Source organism: Limanda limanda, chromosome 9, assembly GCF_963576545.1.
Source record: "Limanda limanda chromosome 9, fLimLim1.1, whole genome shotgun sequence".
Lineage (NCBI taxonomy): Eukaryota > Metazoa > Chordata > Actinopteri > Pleuronectiformes > Pleuronectidae > Limanda > Limanda limanda.
Genome location: NC_083644.1, coordinates 7,875,316 through 7,901,043, shown reverse-complemented (window position 1 = coordinate 7,901,043; position 25,728 = coordinate 7,875,316). Strand labels below are relative to the sequence as shown.

Here is a 25,728-nt window from a genome sequence, read left to right as displayed (position 1 = left end):
ACTGTACTTATTCTGCTGTCACTTCTCTCTATTTATCAGCTGAAGGCAACATCCATACAACTACCATTGTGTTCTGATTATCAATCAATTAACATGTATTTAAAAACATGTCACCACAACCTGATGAAGAGAATCCGTTTATTCGATTAACTGTTTACTTTTTGAGCAGAAAAGTTCAATCGCAACAAGCTGAACATCCTCCTGTTGCTGCTTGAATGAGAAGATAAAAAAACTAAAATTATTATTTATATTACCAAAAGGTAGTTAAGAATATCTTTGGCACAGTTTGACACAGGTCGGATTACACAAGAACTCTGAATGTGTAAGTTTGGACACTCCTTCTATCTTTTCCTGGTTTAATAAACATGATTAATCAATGTGATGTAATCTTCAATGTGAAACCATGAACATGCACCTGTGAAGATGTCTCTCTCGACAATTACACCTGGAACACGATGAACGGCAGTGAAACCAGCCGCTTGTGATCAGAAAGGACATGAGCTTCAAAGAGGCAAAGATTCAAGAAAGAATAAAAAAACGTCTCTCGTGATAAACTGATGAAGGTTTGATGCTTGAATTAACACATTGAACGCAATTAAACACACCAATGCACATGAAAAGTGCATAGTTTGTAAACACACACACACACACACACACACAAACACACACACACACACACACACACACACACGCACACACAAGCATGTACCATCACACCAAAAGAAAATGTAACAAACAGTGATATGAATATTCAAAACATATCCACACAAGATGTACTTCCTCTTTTGATGAACGCTACCTTCAGACCAGCTGTGTGTGTGTGTTTGTGTGTGTGTGTGTGTCTCTGTGTTTACAAATTGTGCACTTTTCCTGTGCACTGGTGTGAGCCACAGATAAGACAGTGTGCCTCAGTGTGTGGATCACGTTCAACATGTCGTTTTCTACATCCTCAGTCGGTCCCGTTGCCCAAAAGCAAGTCGGGGGGGCTGATCTGTCTCACGGCAACAACATTCAAGGAATAATTCCAGAAGTAGCTTTGGAGCATCAACACAGGACAAGAGAATATTCCAAATCAGTCACTGCTTTCAGCAGGAACGATGAGGCAGCCTCTGGACTTTCCAGGACCATTATCGACAGTCGCTTTGTAATGAGCAAAGCACCGAGGAACAGTAACGTTGGTGAGAACCAGCAGAGAAACCAGATCCATGACAATCATCATCATCATCTTTATTTTTTTTAACAAGCTGAGGCATGTGCATGGAGGGGTAGCTATCACTTCATTAGCTCCCCATAGTGCACCTGGCCCAATAAAAATCTGAGAATTTGAAAATAGAGGATACGCACAAAATTGAAACACTCACAAACATGAAACACGATGTGACATATTCACAGCGAGAGTTCAAAAGGTACAATAACAGGGCCTGTGTGTGTGTGTGTGTGCGTGTGTGTGTGTGTGTGTGTGTGTGTGTGTGTGTGTGTGATCAAAGATAACAGCCACATCATATTTGCGTGGCCTGTGCTGATTTGCATTTGGTGATTCACAAGGAGACAGGTGGACAGATGATGACGGAGAGAAGAGAAAGAGGGAAGGAAGTGAGGGGAGGAAGTGATGGAAGAAAGAAAGAAAGAAGAGAGCGCAATGACAAGCTACTGTCCAGGGAAGCAATTAGATTGACTCAGCTTCTGTCACTCAAGAGGGAGGAAGATGGAGACAAAAAAAAGTGAGATAAAGAAAAAAGAAGTTTTGAGTATTCTAATGACTGTATTGTTGTGTTGTGAGAACACCACACACACACACACACACACACACACACACACACACACACACACACAAACACACAATTAGACCCACACAAGAAGACACAAAGCTTTTACTAAAGAGCTAAACTCTCAACTCCACTTACCAATGACATTATTTGAATAATTGCTCTTAAAGTGCAGTTAAGCAGAAGCAAATATGAATATGAATGGCGTCCGTCCACTTCACATCATGTCGCAGCTTCTTCTGCTTTGTCATTACAGAGCAAAATTCTGGACACAAGAGATAATGGTGCAGGACGATGTGATAAAATGTTTGAAGGGAAGTTTTATTCTTTTCAATGACTAAGACTCTAATTCAGCCTGAATCAAATCCTGCAGCCACATTCCTGTTGTAATATTAAGAAATAATAATGCAAGATAAAAAAACCTGTATCTTAGCACATTTATGCCGGCTTTATAAACTAATAAGGATAATACAGACATCCATTATCCTCCATGCAAGTTGAATTTTACTTTTACTTTTACGGAACTACAAACAATAGCAGAAACCTGTGCTGCAGCAAAGTATCAGCTTATATATAGAAAGTATACATACTTGGAAATCATTTTTGTGCACATCCTACAATTTGTTATATTGCTATTCTCCTTTCTGAAGATAATGCATGTGCTTTATTGAATGCATACACATCAACGTCAAGAGAAGCACACCCTCAGCCAAAAATACTTGAATATAAACACGGTTCTAAGGAATTAATCAAAACTTAAACAACTGTTGGGCTTCATTTAATGGTTTTAAAGTTTTCAGACGTTGCAGAAACCTCAGGCAGTGAACCACAGACATTTCTCTGACTGTCATCCTCCGTCTTCTTCTACATTTAAACCAAATGCACCCTTCCAGTCATCACAAATTAACTAGCCCTGCTTATCACCTTTTCATTCAGCTGCATAATTATCAGAGCTAAAGTAGAAAAACACAAACCAACAACAACCCAAAGACATATAGGAATCTTAGTGCTGGAAACAATTAAGAGGACAGCTTATTGATGTAAACACCAAACGGAAAAAAGAAAATTGGAGTAAAAATGCCTTCCATTGTTTATGCTGATAAAAATACAAACGAGTAAGGTGACTACAGGTCAAGTCACTGAAACTATAAATGTCCCTCGGTTTGTGTATTTTTTCTCCCCCGTCCGAGCCGTCACACACACAGAGGGACGGGTCAATGAACTTTTCGCCAGCATACGTTGTCTTCATTACTGGCCGGTGCACAAAGGCCTCCATTGAAAAGCAGGGATTCCCAGGATCAACCCTGGCCATTGTATTCCCGGATCCCTGGTTCCGCCGCGCTGCCGAATTAGTCCACATACCCCTGGAGTGGTGGCACGTCATGTGGAAGCGGCGAGCACGCTGTGGTTGGTTGTTTGGTCGACTGAATGGCGAGTGGACGGACGGACTGAGGCCTGCAGATTCCTAACGGGCTGGCAGACAGCCTCACATGCCTGTCTGCGGGTGCATATGTAAATGTGTGCATCTGTCAGACGGCCTGTCTGCCACTGTGAGTGTCTGGCAAGAGGTTTCAAATCAGAACTGTGTTCAGTCCCAGCAGCAGAGACCTGACACCAAACTTTTCTTTATATATTCAGTATTTTAAAAAAGTTAACTCTGCCCAAAAGTCAACTTTCTTTCCATCAGCCATGATACTGTGAAGTTACTCAAAAACCACTCAGGAGGTTCTTTACATGACTGACAGAGGAGATGGATGATATAAGAATCTCAAAATAAGAGATAAATAATTTAAACAGTGGAATATGAACTTGCAAAGGAATTGAGTTAGGGCTTCTTCAGATTTAAATCGAATGTATCGAAGGAGACACATTTAGCTCATTTTCCAGTTTAATAATTTTAATTTAGGTTATTACTTGAAAGGTTTTACATGCTCTAACGTTCCGAAAACACATGACTTTCTCGTACTGTCTGTCTCTTTAAGGCAACCCCCTCCTGAAGAAGCCCAGTCTGCTCTGATTGGTCAGCTGCAACACTCTGCCCTGTTTGGTCAGGAGCTTGTCGGAAATGTCAGCCTCCACTCTTACCTGACCTGGCTTTGTTAGGGGGCGTGTCAGACTAAATGCTAAGCCTGCATTATGCAAATGAGGGGCATTGTAATGTCGCAATGATGCGGCAGAATCCGACGGACGACTAACTCTTTTTGTGAGAGGAACTCACTTTGGGCTTTTTAACTTAGCGGAATTTTTACAGTCAAAAACGATATAACCCACTTGAGGAAAGAAAAGCGATAAAGTTTGTCCATTCAATGGCAATCAGACTCCATTTTTCAAAACTTTTCTGACAACACGTGAACTGAAACATTCTGGATGTGAAGTCCTCAAAAAAACAGCTGAAATCTAAATCTGAAAAAATAATAAAATGCGGGCAACTGCTTATCTCATAATGAGATTTTATCTAGAGCTGGCAGCTTTGCCAGATACTAATGTGAGCGCGGAGACTGATAAAATTGGAAGATTTAACTTTTTGAATGCAAGTCATTGGACAGCTAACAAGCTGCTGGTAAGGTGCCTGCATTCGCTAATGGTGAGGAGAGGACGCAAGGAAGGAAAGAAGTGAGAGAAGGAGGGTGAGAGAGATTTTGGAAGCAGTAGGAAGAGATCAGAGGAGGTTGAGAGGATTAAATACCTTTTTGGGGAATAACTTGGCAAAAAAAACAGAGGGCAGGTAGGACAAGGGAGGCAGAGGAGTTGGTGTTTAAGGAAAAATCATCATTAGCAGAGGAGCTGAAGCAACAGCCCGAAGCAAAGCCTCAAATGGAGACAGTCACACACACACACACACAGCGGGACGCGCTTCATCACACACATTAGAACCGATATGTGCACTGCAGGACATACTGACAGACAGACACATAAACACTCCCATCTGCATGACCTAATAAGTCCATCGGCGGAGGCTGGGCTCCGCGATCCGATATGGTCGTGAGGCGCAGACGTATGCCAGAGCTGTGCCGAGCAGGACGTTTCAATTAGGGCCGAGGACGAGCCAGAGGAGGTTCCACCAACCAGAGAAACACACCTCGGAGAGCGATAAGACGGCCAGAGGACAACAGTTTGTCATTGTAATCTCTCCTGCTACACCCAGTTAATTCAATTAGAGCAAACGCAGGGAAGAGCTCTATAAAGAAACAGAGGGGTCTGACTGTTCTTCCAGAAAGAATTCTCCTAATGTAATTAGCACTTGTTTCCTATAAAGCCAGTGACATACACCTCAAGTTAAAGGACTGAAGTCATTTAGTTGCACTTAAGCTGCTACACGTGAACATTTCAAGAGACGATTAAACAAAACTCCACCTCATCATTGTTTGCCTTAATTGCAGTTACAGCATATATATGTTATAATTGCAGAAATCTCTGTCCCCTGTTTGCATGTAGATGTAGAATATCTCAACAGTGTTCATCTTATCGCCTTCGCACTTCTTTTGTTATTATGATTTTAAGGAAATAGTATTGCACTCGGAGACCACGTACATCCGCCAAGCCTAACACCCTGTCCTGCCATGTTAAAGGAAGTGAAAAAAAGAAAACCTGAATCTTTCTGTTTATTTGGATCCAATAACAATGTTTATGCGTTCTTCCATCGGTCATTCGTCAGTCCCCCCTTCCCCTCCACAAAGTTTTATGGAAATGGGCTTTCTGTTTTTTTTTGCAATAATCCTGCTAATAAACAAACCAACAAACAAATGTCAGCCACCACCAAGGCCAAACATTCCTTTTAAATTCAATCAAGCTGAACTAAATAACAAGAATATATAAATATCAGACCCATATATATATAATGTGCCAGATTTTTCCACCAACAACCAAAATATAAAGGGTCCTATCCTGACACATTTTCGTATCCTTTGACCTTTGACCTTTTAAGTTTAATCCGTCCAGTAGTTTTTGCAATAATCCTGCTAATAAACAAACCAACAAACAAATGTCAACCGCCACCAAGGCCCAACATTCCTCTTAAATTCAATCAAGCTGAACCAAATAACAGAAATGTATAAATATCAGACCCATATATTTATGTTATGTGACTCATTTTTTCCACCAACATCCAAAATGTAAAGGGTCCTATCCTGACCCATTTTGTATCCTTAGACCAAGTTTAATCCGTCCAGTAGTTTTTGTGTAATCCTGCTAAATAACAAACACGAGGATGATGAAGGTCCAACCTCCTTGGCGAAGGTAATTTAAGCAAGATTCATCTTTAATATAGGGGGGGGTCACCAGACGAAATGCAGCAGGGAAAATGAAACACGTGTGAAAATGAAACACGTCCCGTTCCTCTCCATGTTATAACGGATTCTCTTCGCTGGAAGGACATTAACTCACACGTGTAAGAACAAATAAAAGTCTCTCTCTCTCCCATGTGACACGCTGAACACTGGATAAAAACTGTGCATGCCACACTTGACTGTGTTCCAGTGTCTGCACATATGTGATGCACTCGACTCAGGAAATATGTCTGCATTTCACACCAATTATTAAAAAGGAGAAATCTCTGTGCAAACACAAAACCCTGCAGCCGTTTCCTTTTCCCTGGAGGAGTGATGTCATGTGGATCTATACCTCCTCGTCAGCGGCTCCTGACCCGTGTGGGTTTTACTTAAACACCAGAGGTGATGTTCGGAGATAACAATGACTAACGACTGTGGCCTGTGGATGACCGGCTGAACACAAATGTCTATACAGCAGCGTCTGAGTGTTGGAGGTCTGGATGCAGCTCAAAGCCGACATGTACATGTGGGGCCACATCGTCTCCGCCTTAAATTTCCCAGATGAGACATATTATATATGAGCCACAGTTTTTACTCACATATTCTTTGAGCAAATTTTTTTCTCGATTAATATCACATTGTCTATTTCTATAAAGGGTATAGACTACTATTTTAAAACTGGATTTTACACAAATTACTTTTAAAAAACACCCCATGTTGGACCACCTTCGAGAGAAAATCATTAAAGCAGAGTTCACAAAAGGAACTTCCATTTCCTTCATATGATTAATTTCTCATAGTGCATTTATTACAAAGCCCCAGGGGCAGATAGCAACAGCCGAGAGAGGTATAAAACCAATTTCACATTTTAAGCTAATTTGACTGAAATCGGCTGTGTTATGCATCACAATGACAAAATGTGCAACAGACTCAATACTTTCTCCATCAACAAAATAATCTGTTAAATCCTGATGTGGAGGGGGGGGCGTCAATTTGTCAAGTGCGCCCAGACTGAATCAGATGAAAGATGATCAGCCCTGCAGAATGATTTGTGACCTAATATTTCCACATCATAAAAAATTTAAAACATTATTTATTCCCACGATTCAACCTTGCGGGGAAATGTGTGTGAACTCGCTGACCTGAATGTCTCCTCTTTTTGTTAAAGTCGAACAAACTACATGAAATCCAGCTACATTCTCAACGATCGAATGAACAGATCTCTCTTTAGGCCGAAGCTGATTCCAGCTAACTCTCTGCTGAGAGCTCGGCAGCAAAGTAAAGTGAGATTGATGAAGCTCAATTCAGTCCTTCACCGTCTCTCCCGCCACAACCTGCTGATCCAGTGACTCGCCTGCACCTCCAGGTTAGTGTCGGGTCTAGTCCCGCATCTTGTTATATGTGTGAACATATAGACTTATTGAGTAGTGGTTCATATGAAAAGAAAACACTCTTAAAGAGAGCGTACAAAGATGGACAAGGTCTTAAGTTAAGGTAAGATGTCCCGGATACGGGTGCTGCCATTGTGCTCGTTCTGTGCGGTAGTGATCGTGGTGTTGAGCCGTGGTATTGAGGTCCCGCCAATGCTCCATTAACCATCATGTTTTTATAGCATCAGATAACTGAACAAACATGAAGACATACTGTTGAGGGTGATAAGAACTATATTAAATGACAGAAACAATCTATCCATCCATTGTCTTCCACTTATCCACTTGGGTCTTGAAGGTAACCAGCCAAGTAGGGTATCCCAGACGTCTCTATCCCTGACACGCTTCCCTGCTCTTCCTGAGGGATACTAAAGCGTTCGCAAACCACATGTGATCTAAATATAGTCCCTCCCCTGGATGTCCTCACCCCTCACCCTATAGACTGGAGTCGGACAGATCACTTGGCCGCTTGTTATCGCAGTCTCGTTCTCTTTTGTCACTACCTAGAGCTCAAGACCAAAAGCAAGGGTCAGAAAGTAGATCCACTGGTAAATCAAAAGCTTTGCCTTTGATCCAGCCGCCCATCTCATGCTACATCTTTCCCTCACTCGTGAACAAAACCATGGGGTGTGTCCCATCTTCCAACATGGAGGAGGGGGTGTTTAGGAACCATACTCCTGCCAGCCACAAGGGGGGCGATCAAGATGGTTTGGCTTTACTTTCGGGGAGCTTTCTGTATAGTCTATGGATGAAACATTTTCAAGTGCTGTTAAGTATCTCTTTATCATCAACTTCACACTAAAGCTCACATTTCTCAGCCTCTAGTGTCAGGTTGTGGGAGATAACAGTGATAAACAGTGTTAACAGCAGAGACTTTGTTGAAGTGAAAAATAAAAGCTGATGAAAGACGTGTGATTAACATGAGTGTCTCTTCGACAGCAAGTCAAGAGCAGCGAGTCCACAACAAACTCTAAATGCAGGGAACTGGTGCCTCAGTAAAGCACAGACTGATTTAATGAGTGATTCAGAAGAGCAGCTCTGAAATACCTCAGCAGTTAGCACCTAACTCTGAAGAAGCAGGGAGGACTTTGACACAAGAAAGTGACATAAAGATGTGAAACTTGCGCCTGTGAATGGTTCTATTAATTCAGCACCTGTACAAATTATAGAGCGGGACACTATTATCTTATAACTTCACTTTAGTTTCAGCCCCAATCACATTTTTTACTGTTTAGCAAGATTTGAATGGATTTTTGAGATCTGAAACTTGATTTTAAAATAATTTCTGAAGACTGGAAATTGTCCAAATCCAATGCATTGAAGCTTTATGATAAAATTATGGCAAAGACACATATTCAGTGGATCTCTATATATTATGTTGGCATCTTCTCTGTCACACCAGTTGAAGGTCTGAGTCAGAGTCAAATCTGAGCTTTTCAACAAATGTCGAGCTTCCATTTAAAAACAGCTCCACATGTGACACATTTAAACGGCCTTGGGTCTCTTGAAAGGCACTTGTCTAACTTCAGGTTACAATAATTATTACTAGAATGCTGCATTTCAAACTTTTAAACTGTTGCATGGTCACAGAAAATCTTCAAGGTGGAAGAGACAGAGGGAGAGAGAGAGGACGGCCAGTGTGACTCAGACTGTAAACACTCGGTCGCGGTGAGATGATCACGCTGCTTTGTAAACTGATCCAATAGCAGGAGATTCCAGCTGACTGTCGGGTCACACACACACTTACCACACGCAAACACCCAACACAACTCTCGCCCTGTGAAAACACACAGAGGACGCAGCTGTACATCTGTCAGGACGCATGTATGTAGACATCAGCACAAACACACTAAATATAAAACAACACGAGCCGAGGGTAAATGAAGGTGACAAGCCAGAGGGGTTACCGGATACAGGAAAAGATTCAATCATTTAGCACACACACACACACACACGTGCAAAGCTACAGAAGCTTGAACACATTCGTCCACACGTCTAACTGGAGCGTTCAGGATTCTCCCACCACACATGCAATACTAAACGAGCGGCCGGCTTCATCAGAGCCGATAAAAATGTGCAAATCCAGATGTAAATATGGTTTAATAGTTCTCAGATTAACTGTTGTTAGTGTCTGAGGTCATTCGATATTTTCTGCAATTTGGAGCTGAGGTAAAATGAGACACGACACAAAAACACTATTGTTTCTACTTCTCTCCAAAAGTTGAGTTAAGGCTCACTCATGCTCAGCGTTAGCAAAGTATACGGAAACTAAAACCTTCTGTCTGTTAACTCTGCGTTTACTTCATCCATATCTGTGCACGTCCTCTGAATATAGATAAAGAGAGAGAAGGAGAGAGAGAAACAGCAAGACAGAGAAAGTAGAGTGGTGCTTTTGCCAATTCATCCCTATGAATTTGCAATGGAAATATTAAAGTTTGTCTTAAAAAGCCTCTGATGTGCATGACCCAGGATTCTCCTCCCACGCCGCTCACCTCTGTACAACACAGCTCAACACCCACGCTAACACGGCGGCCTAATTAGTGGAGCACGGCGGCGGCTGGTCCGATGAGGGTCCGTGTTTCATCAGGCTCCCGCTCGCTCTTAAAACAGCATTAACCTTTTGGACGGGCGGTGCTTTGATTTCTCAGCTGTTTACAGCTCCCGTCCACTTTCTAAAAGCGTTACGTTTCAGGTGCTTGGCCGACGGCACGGACTAAAGATAGATACCACGGGAGACTTCCCTGGAAAGGGACACACTCTGGGGTCAAGGGTGTGTGTGTGTGTGTGTGTGTGTGTGTGTGTGTGTGTGTGTGTAAGTTATATTGCAATTACTTTTATCAAAATGTGCCCAAAACATAGCTTAAAGTTTAAGGTACTGAACTCAACATAATTAAGCGAGTTTTTTTTCATCTATTAGAGTTCCAGTCATACTTCCTGCTACCCACAGTGTAGATATCGCTACTGCACTAATTCAACATAAAATATGTGACGACATTTACAATATGGCGGTAAATTAACAATTTAGTTTTCAGGTTAATTTGAGAAAACCTGGATTGGTGTGTATGTGTGTGTGTGCTCTTGTACATCCATCTTTGTGAGGACCAAGGCCTCAGGGCATTTTGTCAGATCTTCACTTCTTCAAAGTGTTTAAGAGTCAAGACCTGGTTCTGCAGTTAAGGGTAGAATTAGGTTAAGGTTGGGGTAAAGGTTTGGGGGAGACAACTCATTGAGTTTAAGGTCTTGGGAATGTATTAGGTCAATGAATAAGGGTCCTCACAACGATAGGACTACATGTATACATTTCTGGTTAAGAGTAGGTTGTACCTGTTCCCTTGTTGCGGTCCACGAAGCAATACTTCAGCTCGTACTCTTTCAGGATTTCATGGACCTCCTGTAGAGAAGCAGAATGAGAAAAAGACAAAACATCAGGCAAAAGAGAATAACTGAGAGTGCATGTAAAAATGTTCATTCAAAATATAAAAGTCTCTTAACTACAGCTACAACCAACAATATTAATGTATTAATAAAAACCCTAACCCTTCAGCTGATCATTTGATTAAATGGATAATTGAATCAATTATTATCTCTAAATATTCAAGAATACTTGACAAAAAGCCCTCGAAATTTATCACGGTGATTTCATAATTACTTCAGAAATGTTTTACTTTAAAATTGACTATCTGTCCCCAAAAACCCTTATTGGTCAAGCTCTAACAAGTTCTTATTGAATGCCTCTTGTCTGAGAGCTATAACCTGAATTGCGGTGTTCCTCAGGGTTAAATTTGAGGCCCTACACTTTTTAACCTATACATGCTGCCACTTTTTTATCATGTGGAAAAACAAGTAATCCATTACCCAAATCTTCACAGTTAAAATGCATCTGTTTACCATAAATTAATGTGAAATCAAATTTGATTGATTAATACAATTCCAAAGTAACTGTCAACAGCTGAGTCAAATTAACTTTTCACATTATAAGTCAGGAGAGTTGATAACTGTATATAACTGTTTCCAGTATCACACTATTAAAGTATTCATGTGGGGAATATTCAAATAATCACCATGAAAACCTGAATATAGATAAATGTTCACCAAAAAAGATTCAATAATTCAAAATCAAAAAAGAAAGACTGTTGCTCCTCTACCAACTATTTTACATAAATGAGAGAATCCGACTATAAAGAGAATCTAACTAAGCAAAAATAAACTGTACAGTGCAAAAAAACACCAATAAAAGTATTGTAAATGTACTGAAGGGTTCTTTATAGCATTGTAGGGGGATAGCAGCATGCCCCCCCACACACCCACACTTTACATTGATGAAGCCTTATGAGCATTTTGACAGGAAACTTCCTCGATCACGGTCATTTGTCTCTCAAGTGTTTATCCATTTTAAAGATGAAAAGATGTCTGTCTCCTGTCAAGTTTATAAAGATGGTATCCCACCACAGAGGACTCTGATTCACACACACACACACAGACACACACACACACTGCTGCATGTCAGAGTTATAAATCTCTTTGTATTTATAGGCAGAGCGGAGTCCACCCTGCTGTGTTTGTCTCGTCGGTGACAGCTCCTGATGCACGGAGACAGGAGAGAGAGCAAACACAGAGATGTGAAAGCAGAGCAAGAGATTCTCTCACTCTGTCACTGTGCGTTATGAACTCCACTGCTCGCTGCTCCATCTCCCTGTTAGCCCCGGTGCCTTCCTGCTGGATTCCACTGCTACACAGACTCAGAGTCTCCGTGACACACAAGTCGATGACTGTTCAGAGCCCGGCATCAAGGCTGTTTTCTTTTCTCGATGTAACCCCCCTGTGATATGAGGAGCCTCGTAGGATCCGGTGACTGTCAAACCCGGAGAACACAGCAGCTCCTGATCGAACAGGAACACAGAGGAGTTGGAGGGAATGAGGAATGAGCAACTAAACAGAAAGAAATCAACACCCACAGCAAGGAAACAACCCGTGAGGCTCAGGCTAAACGCCGTGCATCAAGCTTTTACTGCTGAGTGCCACCAGAGACATGTTGTAACGACCGGTACATGACGCACATCCGACAAACCTGCTCTATCCACAGTGATGTTCTCCTGACTCTACACGCTGGAAACACACGAGCAAACAGATCGGATCTTATGTGGCTCGTGTGAGTTGTTAAAAGGAATTTAAAACCAGGTTTTCTCGTATTACGACTTTTTACTTGGGTAGAAACAATAGATCAGACGGACAAGTCTGGAAACCAAAAACACATTCATTTGACCTGAATATCAAATTCCTTTAATCTGAATTAATTTGGACGCGTGTGAATATTACACAAAGTTAATCAAAATGAATTTATCTTATCTACTGAATCCAGAAATCTCTGGCTGTCTGTATGTGGCTCGGATTTCTCAAGAACTCTTTTAAGAACTTTTTACCTTCACCAAGGAGTTTCACTGCCATTTTTCTAGGAGGATTTGGCCAAATTATGGGATGTGGAACAACCCATTACTTTTATGATTGAATTCAATTCAAGGGCCGGATCCAGGAATTATTTTCAACTTTCTTTAAAATTGCAATATTGAGATCTCCAGATCCCACCTTCAAATTTGTTACTAAGATTTGTTACTTGTATCGCCATATCTTTGGGCAAAGCAACTTATGTATTAGAGTGGTTGTTGTGAAACTTCTCACTTCAACTGCCTCAGGGTATTTGTGCAGTTAACTGTGCCGTTTCATCCTCTGTTGCACCTGACAGCACATCGCCTCCTTTAGAGAGATAACATTATCTCCTCTCTCTCTTCTCTCTGAGAGACGGTCACACCCTGCAGACCACCGCCCACATTAGTCACGGACCGCCTTTCTTCAGAAAGACATTTATCTAGTGTCTCGCCTCATCTTAAACCAGTAAATCTATGTTTCTGTCACAACACAGTGCTGTTCTCATTACACATTGTTGACTGTTCATGTTTTCTAATCGTTTCTCTGACCCCGCCAGATTCTTGACGGCAGCGACTTACGCTCTGCAGTGAGAAATTATTGTTTTTTGTGAATTAAACCTGGATCTGCAGATTCATGTGGCAGTGTGAGGGACACAATTACCACAAGTGATCAAATCTCACAAACACGCACCTCCACATTATTCATCCTGCTCAAACTGGTGATTTATGAGTGTGGAGAACTCACAGGGGCAACACAGAGAAAATGATTAGATTAAGAATATGATACTGTTTCTGATTTCTTAGTTTATTCCATCTCCTCCCACCCAGCCTGTCATGATGATGCTCTACATTTGCATTTGTACTTAGTGTGGCGTCATTGCTTGGAGTATCTTCACATGCCTCAGCTAAGCCAAATGTTATGCAAGTCAATGAAGCATAATAAATAAATAAAAAGTACAGAAATTGTGCGAAAAATCCCTGCTTTTTCATCAAATTTTGCAAAATATTGTGTCTTTAACCTATTAACCTATTACCATTAACATTTTGAACTTGAATAAAATGTAATATTTTATTTAAGATTCATTATATGTTTTCCAAAAGAATTTAGAAACCATGCATGTTGCAAAAACAGAGAAAATGTGATTAAGCATTTTGCTGGAACTGAAATGATAAAATTATTTGCGAAATAACATTCAAAAAACACTTCAAAATATAGAAAACTATGTTCATTTTTTAGATTTGAGATTTTTGAAATTACATCATCACTGCCGTCTTGTCTTGTATTTCTGCTGCAATAAGAATGAACGCTCCATATATTATTTTTTTTTAGTTTAAATTGATGATTGAAGAGGATTATGAAAACAACAATCTCTGGGATCTGTTTTCAGAAGGTTAAAGTTTGTAAAATACAGTGAATACAATTCTGGGCTAGAGTGAATAAATATAGTGAGAGAAAAATAATTAGCATTTCATTATAATTATGTTTCTACTCTGTGTTGTCAGCTAACGTTGCCCATATACTGAGCTTTTATTCCCTGCTGGCTAATGTGTTCTGTGTGTTCCATTCAGGGACGAACACAAAAGAACTTTGCGTGATTTTAATGCATCAACTCGTGAAAGCATCTTTGATATATTCAGGAGGTCATGTGGTCATTCACTTCACGGAAAACACGCATTTATGTCATCATTTCCATGAGAATACAAAATAAACACCTCATGTTTAAAGTGTGCTAATATGTACATTTTCTTCTTGTTCCACCCCCCCGCCCACACATGAGCACAGCGAGCGGGCATGTTCCCTATCAGTGAGGCAGCCCACACAGAAGGTCAACTCGCTCGCCCTGAAATATCAGCGAAGAGCGAGTCGTAATGGCTGAGAGGGAAACGGAGAGAGGAGAGAGGGTGAGAGAGAGAGAAGAGGAAAGGATACATTAGATCTGTGCTCCATATTCATCTATTTCCTGATCCATCCATCCTGCTACAGACAAGAGGAGGATGAGGAAGAAGAACCATCTGACCACTTGGTCACTGACAGCTACAAACACCTCCCACCTCTTCTTTGAGCCGACATAATCTTTAAAATGTCATCTGAAAAACAGTTGAAAGCAGTTTTCTCTAAATTTAATTAATCAGCTATAATGAGAGAGAGATAGAGAGAGAGGTCAGTTTAAATATTTAAAAAGTTATGGCCAAAATATGTCATGACTTCAAATTTACTTTGCAATAAAACCAATAAACAGAATATAAAACCAGTTGAAAAGTAGAATTACCTCCTCATGGTTTAATGCCTCCACCAACCAGTCAAGTTGTGACTTACATTTTTGTTTGTGGAGACTCATGAAACAGTTTATGTGTCGGGGAATTTGAAAGGATTTAATAAAAAGTACATCTAATGCAACTGCAGAAGCTTTGAGGAAACAAGGTTTTAAAGTTTTTTTTTTTACAAATACACAGAACAGGACAGGAGAGAAAGAATAAAACAGGATTAAACTATTTGGATGAAAGCATGTGAGGGTTTAATCAAAGTTGTTATTGTGGACCAAAGCCCTGCTTCTTCTTTTAGATCTGCTTAAACCTCTGTTTCATGGTTTGCTTGGTTTAGTTTCTCTTAATGTGTTTGAATTGACATGAAAGTCACAGACTACTGGAACATGTTTTCCCCTGAGTAAAGGGAATTAAAAGGATCTTGAATTACCGCCCTGTTGTTGTATTCCTCTACCAACCAATGCAGTTTCAATTTGTGTTCCTGATATACATTAATATGAGGTCAGCGTAACCTTTGACCAAAAATCGAATTAATTCCTCTTTGAATCTAAGTGAACGTTTGTTCTTAAATTGAAGAAATGTTCCAAAAAACGTGTTTTGTACGATCACAGTAACATTTGACCACCGAATTCAAATCTGTTTCTGTTATCTGGACAGACGGACTGATAAGCCTCCTGCCATTGGCTGTCTGCTGTTTCCTTACTGAACTACATGATATCAGCTGTAGTTGGTACTACACTGTGCAGACGCTGATATTGAAAAGGACTCTGTGACATTAAGACGAGGTCAAATCTATCGTCTGCCCCATTCTGCTGCTGATTTTTATTGCTGTGCTGTTCTGCGCTTGAGCTAAAAGTCAGTGTCTCACGCCACTGGCACATTACGAGACATTTAAAGAATATTTTTTGGTGTCCAAACGGCCAAACAATTTACCAGATGAGCACACCATGCCGCTCTTTATGATATTCCTGTTCGTCTCACCCAATTTCCTTTTACATTCCATGTGTTAATGAAGTCTTACTTCCACTTCCTCCCATCACGCTGTTCCACCGTGTTGTACTTTGTTCCATTGAGATTCCCACTGCACTACTTCAACAGCTTTCTAATTAACGCTGCTGTAAAAAGGCTAAGCGAGGCTCGAGAATGTTTTCAAAACAGCCACTGGGCTCCGTAAAGACACAGCGAGACAGACGCAGCCTTCAGCTTTAATTTCATAGACAGCAAACACATCTGTTTTCCCCGATTCCAGGTCTTTAAAACCCAGCTGCTATTAGGTAGAGAACCTGAACTGTATGTGGTCGGGCCAATCACCTGATGTGTTTCCTATTCAACGCTGCTCTACGATATGTTCCTCTATGTCCTGCTGTCCTTTACAATAACTGAGCAGGTCATTTTGGATCCCTGCTGTGCTGTAATGTTCACTGTGGGAGAGTCTGGGTGCTTGAAAAGGAGGTGACATTTACAGCAGGTCCCCCAGCAGCTGCCCTATCCCCAGGGCCAGTGTTAGTGCATGTGTGGGTGCACCCTCACTGCACATATGCACACATGAAGAAGAAGAACTGCCTTTGGAGGATGAGCTTGATGAAGAATGTGATAGCAGCCTTGTCATAGAGGTGGTAGGATACGATACCAACACTGTAGGTTCATAAAGGATCATGAATTCACAAGCAACCCAAATCAAGTGATGGTCAGCTTCACACAAGTTCATGTAATTTATCCAAGGCTACAAACTAATGCATTTCCTTTAAACAAGGCCAAAACAAATCCATGTGACATAACCATTCATAACCACATACACTGTGCGTGTTGATGTAAACGGGAAGCAACATAAACTATGAACGAGAAAAAACAATGGTAAAAACTAAGACAAGTGATTTGTTTTGTTGAACTGACTACAGGGCGGACCTTTAAGTGTTGAAAACCTTTTGCCTTAACCCCTGGTAGTAGAGGAATGACTGGTGAGAACCAATCAGGAACCAACAGTGGTTAACTGTGGTTCACTGCAGTGGATGGCCGGCTTTAACGTAACAACAATGTTTTAAAACTCTTAAACAGGAGTGTGGATCTGTAGCCTCAGGGGCCAGTTTCTGTCTTCCTCATCTTTGAGATCTTTCTACACCTTCATTGGAGATGATCTGGTGTCAGTTCAGTTGATTGAATCCTGTAGGTTTCACAGCCGTCAATCCATATTAGAGAGAAAACATGCAATGGGGCATGAAGGACAGGATACTCGCTCAAGGCAGTGATCTGAGGGATCCGTGACTACAAATTAAGGACAGAGCAAGGTGAAGGAAAGGGCCTTGATAACAGAGGTGACCAAGAACCCCATGGTGGATTGTTGAGTTCCAGAGAAGGGAGAAACCTCCAGAAGGAAAACCATCGGGGCAGTACCCCAACACAGATCTGTGGGGTTTAAGGCAGTTTGGCCAAACAGAAGCTTCTCCTCAGTGAAAGCACAACAATAGACTCTGTGACTAGGACGGACAAGATTCTCTGGTCTGACGAAGCCAGGACTGAACTGTTTTGCCTCAATCCTGAACATGTCGGGTTTGTCAAAAGTTGTCCTTTTGTAAAAGCGTCTCCACAGGATCTCTGGACCTGAGCCAGAGCGACCTCCGGGTTTCTTGTTCACATCTGTTACCAAGGCCTCTCTCCTCTGATTGCTCAGTTTGGCCGGGGCCACAGAACAGAGTGTGAATACTTCTCTGAGTCACACTTCAAAGTTTCCTTTTAAATAAATTTTCTCTCATGGAAAAGCGTGAATGGATGAATATTATTTTTCAATCTTGGCACAAGGCTGCAGCAGGGGTCTGAATACTTTGTGAATAAACACTATTGGTCCTGGAGGCTTCCAGACACACACACACACACACACACACACACACACACACACACACACACCTTCAAAATCTCAAAGCCTGACAAATTCAACAAGCTGATTGGTTTCTGTTAAGGCCTTTACACACCACGTGTTATTAATATTTTTCAATCCTTTAATCAGTCAATCAACAGAATTTCACATAGGAAGGTTTCTCTTCCGACCTGGATAAATCTAACCAATCAGGATACATGCTGTTAACACTGTCACATTTATAAGCAGTAGTAGAAGAAGAAGAACTTCCTCCCATATCCAGTTTGATATTAACTTGTCGATTTCTTTTATAAAGCTGTCTTTAGCCATTGCTAACACATATTTCAAGGATATTCTGTAGCTGACTTGAATCAGCAGGCGACCCCCTTTTCTTTTCATTTAGGAAATGGTCATCACCGTTTATTCCATCTGTCTTTTCCCAAGGTGTGAGTTTCTTTATCCTTATTTGCTAAATCGCCTCACTCTTAATGTGAATAGCCAGACGCGTCGACATTACCTCCAAAGTATTCGCTATTCGGGCCGTTTATTTGCATCGCTGTTGATGTGCAGAGGCCTCTGGAGGGGGGGGGGGGTTCAAACGGAGAAGAAAAAAAGGGAGATGGCCGACAAACATCTCGGGAACGACATCTGTGCACACATTAGTTTACACGGGGAGGGAGATGTGTGTTGTGTTTTGAAGTTGTTGTTCATCTTGGAAACCAAACACACAAACCATCACCGCAAAGCCGCAACAAATGACTGTGTCAAGGACAAGCCTCAGTCGTAGAGCTCATGAAAAGCAGCCGTTGTATGACTGTGCTGCATCTGCTTTGTGTATGCGATGACAGCACAGCACACACACACACACACACACACACACACACACACACACACACACACACACACACAGACACACACAGATGATGACCTTCATTAGGCATCCACGTTGCTTCGGTGTCTTTAAACAACAAACTGAAGCCTTGGTTGGAATCTAAATACCTCACATATCCCAGGAGGCGCAATCATGGAATTCCCCACTGCGCCACAAGTGTGAGGATTATAAACGTCATTTCAATTCCATGACAAGTCTCATCCCCATTTGTCAGCTTGTGTTCTCCTGCTGGTGTTTTACCGCCTGCTTTCAGTTCCTTGCAAAAATAAAGCAAACAGACGACAACCTGCAATTTTTTCTTTGGTCTGGACATCGTATCGACCCCAATTGGGACTCTAATCATAGTTTAATAAAAGCACAGTGTAATAATATAGATTTTATGACGAGAAAGATGAGCAAGAATCATCTTTCTCTTCAATAGACAGAAAGAGAATGAAAAGAGAAATATGTGTTTGCTCTGACAAGAACAAGCGCACACACACACCCACTCACACACACACGCCTTTTGTTCTGCAGTCATAAATGAGGCGGCTTAGAAACACAAACACAGTCACTGGGGGAAAGTGAAAAGCAGTGGTCGATCATTTCAACACCTTTGTGGGTCTATGTGTGTGTGTGTGTGTGTGAGTGTGTGTGTGTGTGTGTGTGTGTGTGTGTGTGTGTGTGTGTGTGTGTGTGTGTGTGTGTGATGGAAGGAGCAGGGTAGAACTGGGGGACAAACACTCTGCATGGCCTCTTTTCTGGCACTAACCGTGTCCTTGACCTACTGATGGAGTGATGTGTGGTGGAGAGAGAGAACAGAGGTAGAAGCCCACGTCTGCCAGCGAGCACAGCAGCTCCGCCCACACTCGACACCAACCGTGTGGTTTCCAATGATTAGCGTTACGGTAACGGCAACATTATCACCCACATTTAGAGAGCGGCACTCCTGGCACTGCCTTCAAACCACGGATTTTAGTTCCATATATATATATATAGTCTATAGGACAAACCCTGGATTCGATGATGATGATGAAACCAAATTCTTTCTTCTCAAGTGCAGAGAAATTACAGAAATCTCTGCTTTCAATTCTGGACTCGAACGCTTTGATGAAAAACAGCTCAGATTGTCAATATTAAAAAACATGAATGGCATCAATTAGTATAAATCATTTTTTTGGGGCTCTGCTTTCAAACAAATGTCTTTTAACAGCTGCAGCTAGTGACACAGACAGAGAAAGGTAGAGCGTGAACGAGTGAGGCAGGGACGGAGGGAGGGTTAGAGAAAGAGAGAGAGAGAGAGAGAGAGAGAGAGAGAGAGAGACAGGTGGCTCACACCGTACACAGTGTGGATCAGTGGCCCATCAGACGCCTGCCAGGAGAGCTTCTTAGGAAACATTCACATCTCATATTGAGAGCATCATTTTTACTTCTCTCTCCGTTTTCCTTCTGCCTGTTCAAGAAGAGAATGTTTCACCTTTACTCCAACTCGCCGTTCTTTTTTGAAAATAAAAAGGTACTAATATGAAACAGAGGGAGAATTGTTATTTCATCTTCACGACCGCAGTGGAAATAGTCCCAGAGCCGCGTTGACGTCCGGGCTGTTGTGTTACACGTCGTCTCGGACTCGATCTAACAATAACACACTGGGGCGGCTTGTTTGGTTTCGTGTAAATAAACAAAAGCAGCATAAAGATGCATCTTCCTAGACGACACAGAGTTGTTTTCAGGACCTTAAAGTCTGGACAATGTTCCGACCAAGGCTGATGTCTTTGTTACATTTGCTCTGGTAATTAGTATTTCCGTTTGAATGGAGAAAACTGTGGTAATTTCGTTGCCACTGTGATATCATGAAGGTATTATTACTAGTAAACTATCATTATATCATCAGAGGCAAAGACGGCGAGCAGCTGCTTATTCTTCTTCTGTTGTTTGATGCCGTCTCCTTCCAATTGGTCTGTTTTTACACCTTCTGCACCTCTGTTGGTCAGTTTAAATTTCTGTCTGTTATGCGGGACTGGAGTCTGAGGCAACTTTCACATCTGGTACTTTTGTTCTGGCTGTGAACTCCATTTGGGAATCTGGTGGTTGTCTCTGTCGAGTCCACACAGTAAGAGACATTGGACTGCATCTTAGAAGGCGACACTACTTTAGCATTAAGCAATCGCGGCTGCTTCTTGGTCGAACCCAGACTGTTGCTTTTATATATATTTCTATTTCTTATTCTCGATCCGTTTTCATGGCTTGAATAGAGAAGATGAAGGATTTGATCTCAGCAGAGAAGGGAGCAGTGGGCTGAGGGAAGCAGGTGGCTCGCCTTGAGACTGTCAGCCGGTTTATGCCCACCTCGCTCTCCCCTCCACACCCACCCGGCTCAGCTTGGCTCAGGCCCTGAAGCCACTGGGCTCAGATGGGAGGTAACACCCCCCCCCCACCACCACCACCACCACCACCACCACTGTGATAATGCACAGTAACACGGATTGACGGAATTTGTTGATCTGACCTGGTTGTTCCAACACTCGGCCGAACAAGTGCCTCTTGAAAACCTGTGAGACACCTGTGACCTAGACATCTGACTGATGCCACAGGAAACAGCTAAATCACTACAGTGTGTGTGTCTGTGTGTGTGTATCTGTGTGTGTGTGTGTGCACGCGGACACACAAGTGATGAAGGTGATGAAGGCGACCCACTGTCAGGAGGGGGCAGATTTGATGAACATCTGGTACTGACGCACGCACACATCCCAGCATGTAAAGCAGAAGGAGGAGGTGGGTGGAACAGCCCCGGCTCACACTGTGTTTGTGTTCACCTGCACATACAGTATGAAAACACAACTGCAGACTCACACGCAGCCTGAGAAACGCACAAGCACATAGAATCACAGCTTGCATCAGTCATTTTTTTGTTTGTTTCTAAGAAACTGAATAAGTCCTTGGAAGATAATCTCATAAAACATTTATTTTAACTCTCGTGCATCTGGAAATATGTTTTCACGCTACGTGCTTGGATTTAGTGAAATTCCAATTGGAGTCTGGGGCAAAATTCCTTCTGAAAAGTTGTGCTCAACTTCTAAAAGAAATACTTCCAACTTTGTTGTTGCTCTCGGGGAAATCGCTGAGGGATGCCATCTCTGGTCGGGATCTGAAACCTCACTACCTCGCTTTTTTTTCTCCAAGTTGCCTTCAGTACTTTGAAGCAAGTGAAACTTAAAACATAAGGTGTAAATTTTACATATGAAACATCTGTTATTCTTCTGATAATTCTGATGATCCTCTCCTGCTTATTTCCCAGTTGCAGCTGCAGGTGTTTTTACATAAATTGCCCCAAAGTGCACTGACTTAACCGAATCTGTGAGTTTTATTTATTCACAATTTTTAAACTTGAAAATGTTGCACCCTTAAAACTCATTATGTGTCAGTAATTCAAAAGGATTTGGAGTCAATAAAGGACAGTGAATTAAACTGCATTTTTGTTAATACGTCTGATTTGATGAAAAGCTATAAAACACCAAATCCTGTCGCACGTCCCCATCACTCTTTCTACTCCTCCTCTCCTGCTGGTCCCTCAACCACCTTTCACCCCCTCTTTCTATTCTTTCCTTTACATTCTTCTTTTTATCAGTCCTTCATTTCCTCTCCTCTCCTCTCAGCCAGCCTCTCTTCTATTTTTCACTGCACTCCTCCCTCCCCCTACTTTTCCCCGAGATGAGGACTGTCAGCAGGGCCATATATCTGACTAAGTGCACCATGGACTCTCTCACACACACACACACACACACACTCACACAATCTGTGATATAGTGTTCGCTAATGGGGCAGCAGGAAAGCGGGACTGAGGGGATGGGAAGATGGAGCCGGCTGGACGTTTAGGAGCCCACGCAGGTTAAATGGAGTCAGTTGAGCAAGTATTCCGATCTACACTCTAAAATCAATCATCTCTGAGACGTTCCTAGTCCCTGTCTGAAGTCCACCTGTGGTAAATTCAATCTGTTGGACCCGTCTCGCAAGTGTGGCGATACACATCCCATCAAAAACCAAGCGGGACACAGGATTGTCTTGAGATCTGGGGAGGCTACCGAAAAAAGTCCTGTAAGACTGCCAAGTCTCAATCGCTCTAAAGTGCCCTGAGATAATGTATGTTGTGATTTGGCCACACAAACGATGGTGAAGGTCCCAAAGAGCACAGGAACACACAAATCTTACATGGAGGAAGTCAGGAACAACCAGAAGGGTTGACCGAGAAACCGATGGTCACTCTGGCTGAGCTCCAGAGATCAAGATGCAAGAAACAACAACTTTGTCCCCCCATAAAATCCAGAATCTTATGGAATTAATCTATCAAATTTCATGATGAATATCACTGCAGGTTATAAGCTCTACATGCACAACTGAGACAATGAATTACCGGTGATTAGATAGTGAGATGGGATGACTGATTATAATCTTCCTCTAATTAGTCCATTAACCATTTAGTCAATAAAATGTAAGTTTGTTTTTTCCTCTACACAGCTATTGGAAAAAAGGACAGAGTAGGAAATCCCTATCTCTAAATTCCATAATCACTAATTCCCTACACAGACATAAGGTGAACAATAATAACAGCATTAAAGGGATGAATGCAGAACTCAAAACAAAGTGTCTGATAATGTGTTTTTCTCTTAGTGATGGTTCCATCATTTGTGACAGAGCCTGAACGTGGTTTTAAAAGCTCGTTAACTGCTCGTCTCCGTCTGCCGAGAAATCTGAAGCATCCACAGCCTGAGATAATGTCAGTTCCGTGGTGTCAGCGCCAGTGGAGATGTCAAAGAGCGTGCACTTCTCCTTTAAATGGACAGATTGATGTGGCGTATTGAGCAGACTCCATGCAGCTCGGCTCAGGCTCACTAAACACGCCACGCTCGCTCTGACACATGAATAATGTGGAAAATACTGAGAGAGAAATTCCACTTGTGTGTCTTCACCTGCTCCGAGTGACTTCTCCATTCCCTCCTCTGTTTCTCATTTCATTTCACACACACACACTTCTCTCTCTCTCCTCCTCACACAGTATAAACTAAACACCAGGCCGAGCAGAGCGCTGCTTCTCCTCAGCAGTGAGTCTCTGTCTAAGAATGTTTTGTGCCACAGGCCTGAAGACGAGTTCACCACCGGAGCCTTTGATCCGCTGCCCACTGACACAAGTGCTGCTGGGACAGATCGAGAAAAGGTCATCGAGTTAAAAACAGTGGAGTGACTCGGTGCAGACTCCTGCGTAGGGAGAGTTCCTGCGACGGCAGAGATAAAGAGACTGATCCGTTGACATGTAAAGTCAGAGAACTCGTTATTGACTTGAAAACACAACAATCTGAGTTGGAGGCAGAAGTTGTCACGAGAAACGATGAAGATGTTACTTGACAGTGGCGGGAAAAAGATGCCGATGCACTGTTTGGTGCAAGTATTCCAATGAAAGTGTTATTTTGGGCAGGGAAAAAGAAAAGGTGGACGGAAATCTACTGTAAATGCCAAGCTGGTGTTCATTTGAAAAATAAATAATCCTGCTTTCTGACTTAATAACGTTAACATCGTTGTGAAAGGGTGGATAAACTCATCTGCCAATCAGAACTCTTTATGAGATGATTGACAGGCAGGAGGCATTTGCAAATGACTCATAGAAAAACAAGCATGTACATTGTTGAAGTGCTTTGCATTATAGGATCTATAAATACACAGTTTTTGATGTTTTTTTATGATCTGTTTTTCACGTGTACAAACTCTTCAACAGTTCAATATGTGAAGTGTCATGTTTGGTCTTTAACTCCAGGATGTAATTGGTGCGTAAAGGATGGTGCGTAAAAATGATCCAAAAGTGCCCAAATTAAACCCTGTCAATCAAATTCACCACGACGAGGTTTGAGGTTTGAAAATAAGAAATTATGATTATTTTCAATTTACTTCAACCCATGAACATTAGCAGCATCGAGTCAGATCCTCCTGAAAAGTACGAGTCAGTGCAAAGTCATCTGGAATAAAAACCAGCTCCGAGGCGCAACAAGCCTCGTCGTGCGTAAAACTTGAAAACCAACTAAACCACTTGACTCTCTCCCCGCGGGGTTCGCACTGGGAGCACTGGGTACCTGGTTGGTGGTGTCCGGAGGAAGGTTCTTGATCAGGATCTTCCTCCTGTTGCTCAGCTCCATGCGGGTTTTGGCCAGACGCTTCTCGATCTCCTCCGGGTCCAGGTCCGGCAGGTCGCGCAGGCTGATCCCGGGCTCGGAGGGCTGCGCTCCCGCTGCTCCCGCTGCTCCCACCGCTCCCACAGCTCCGGCCACCGCCGCCACCGCCTCTTCATCCTCCGGCTGCCGGCTGTCAGGGCTGTCCATCTCCGGGGAAAGTGCCTTCTCCCGGGCTAGAGAAGAGTGAACGCTCGGCGGCTGGATGGATGAGGCTGCCGCCATCTTGGGTAGCTGAGGGAAAAGTGTGTGAGAGGTGGAGAGAGAGGGAGGGAGAGAGAGAGAGAAAGAGAGAGAGGAAGAGGGAGGGAGAGAGAGCAGGTGGGAGGTGTGACAGGAAAAGGAGAGAAAGAAAGAGAGAGAAACACTAAAGAGTCAATTAAATCAATTTCTTTCTAAATGTATCCATTTATATCCTTGGAATATCCGGTTGCCTTTTTACTTTTTCATTTAGCTTATAATGAAATAACAGCTTTTTGCAGTAATCTCTCAGTGGTTCTGTTTGGTACAGTTTATATTTTTATATTATAAGAGTTTACATGAAACTCCTGCTCTATGAGCGCAGGTTGGAGATCACATGGTTTCAGTCCGGCTGCACCTCAGACTCCTGGCGACCCCAACTGTCTGCTGGATGTATAGGAG

General features: G+C 42.3%; 1 protein-coding gene across 1 annotated transcript in view; it reads right to left on the bottom strand.

Annotated features, from left to right (window-relative positions):
• Positions 1-25,311, bottom strand: part of raver2 (ribonucleoprotein, PTB-binding 2) — an 86,595-nt gene extending 61,284 nt beyond the window's left edge. The window contains exons 1-2 of the mRNA XM_061078738.1: positions 24,991-25,311; positions 10,789-10,855 (exon numbers count right to left, since the gene is read on the bottom strand). Of these exons, the coding sequence (XP_060934721.1) occupies positions 10,789-10,855; positions 24,991-25,311 (388 nt within the window). The remainder of the gene's footprint in view (positions 1-10,788; positions 10,856-24,990) is intronic.
• Positions 25,312-25,728: the final 417 nt, after the last annotated feature.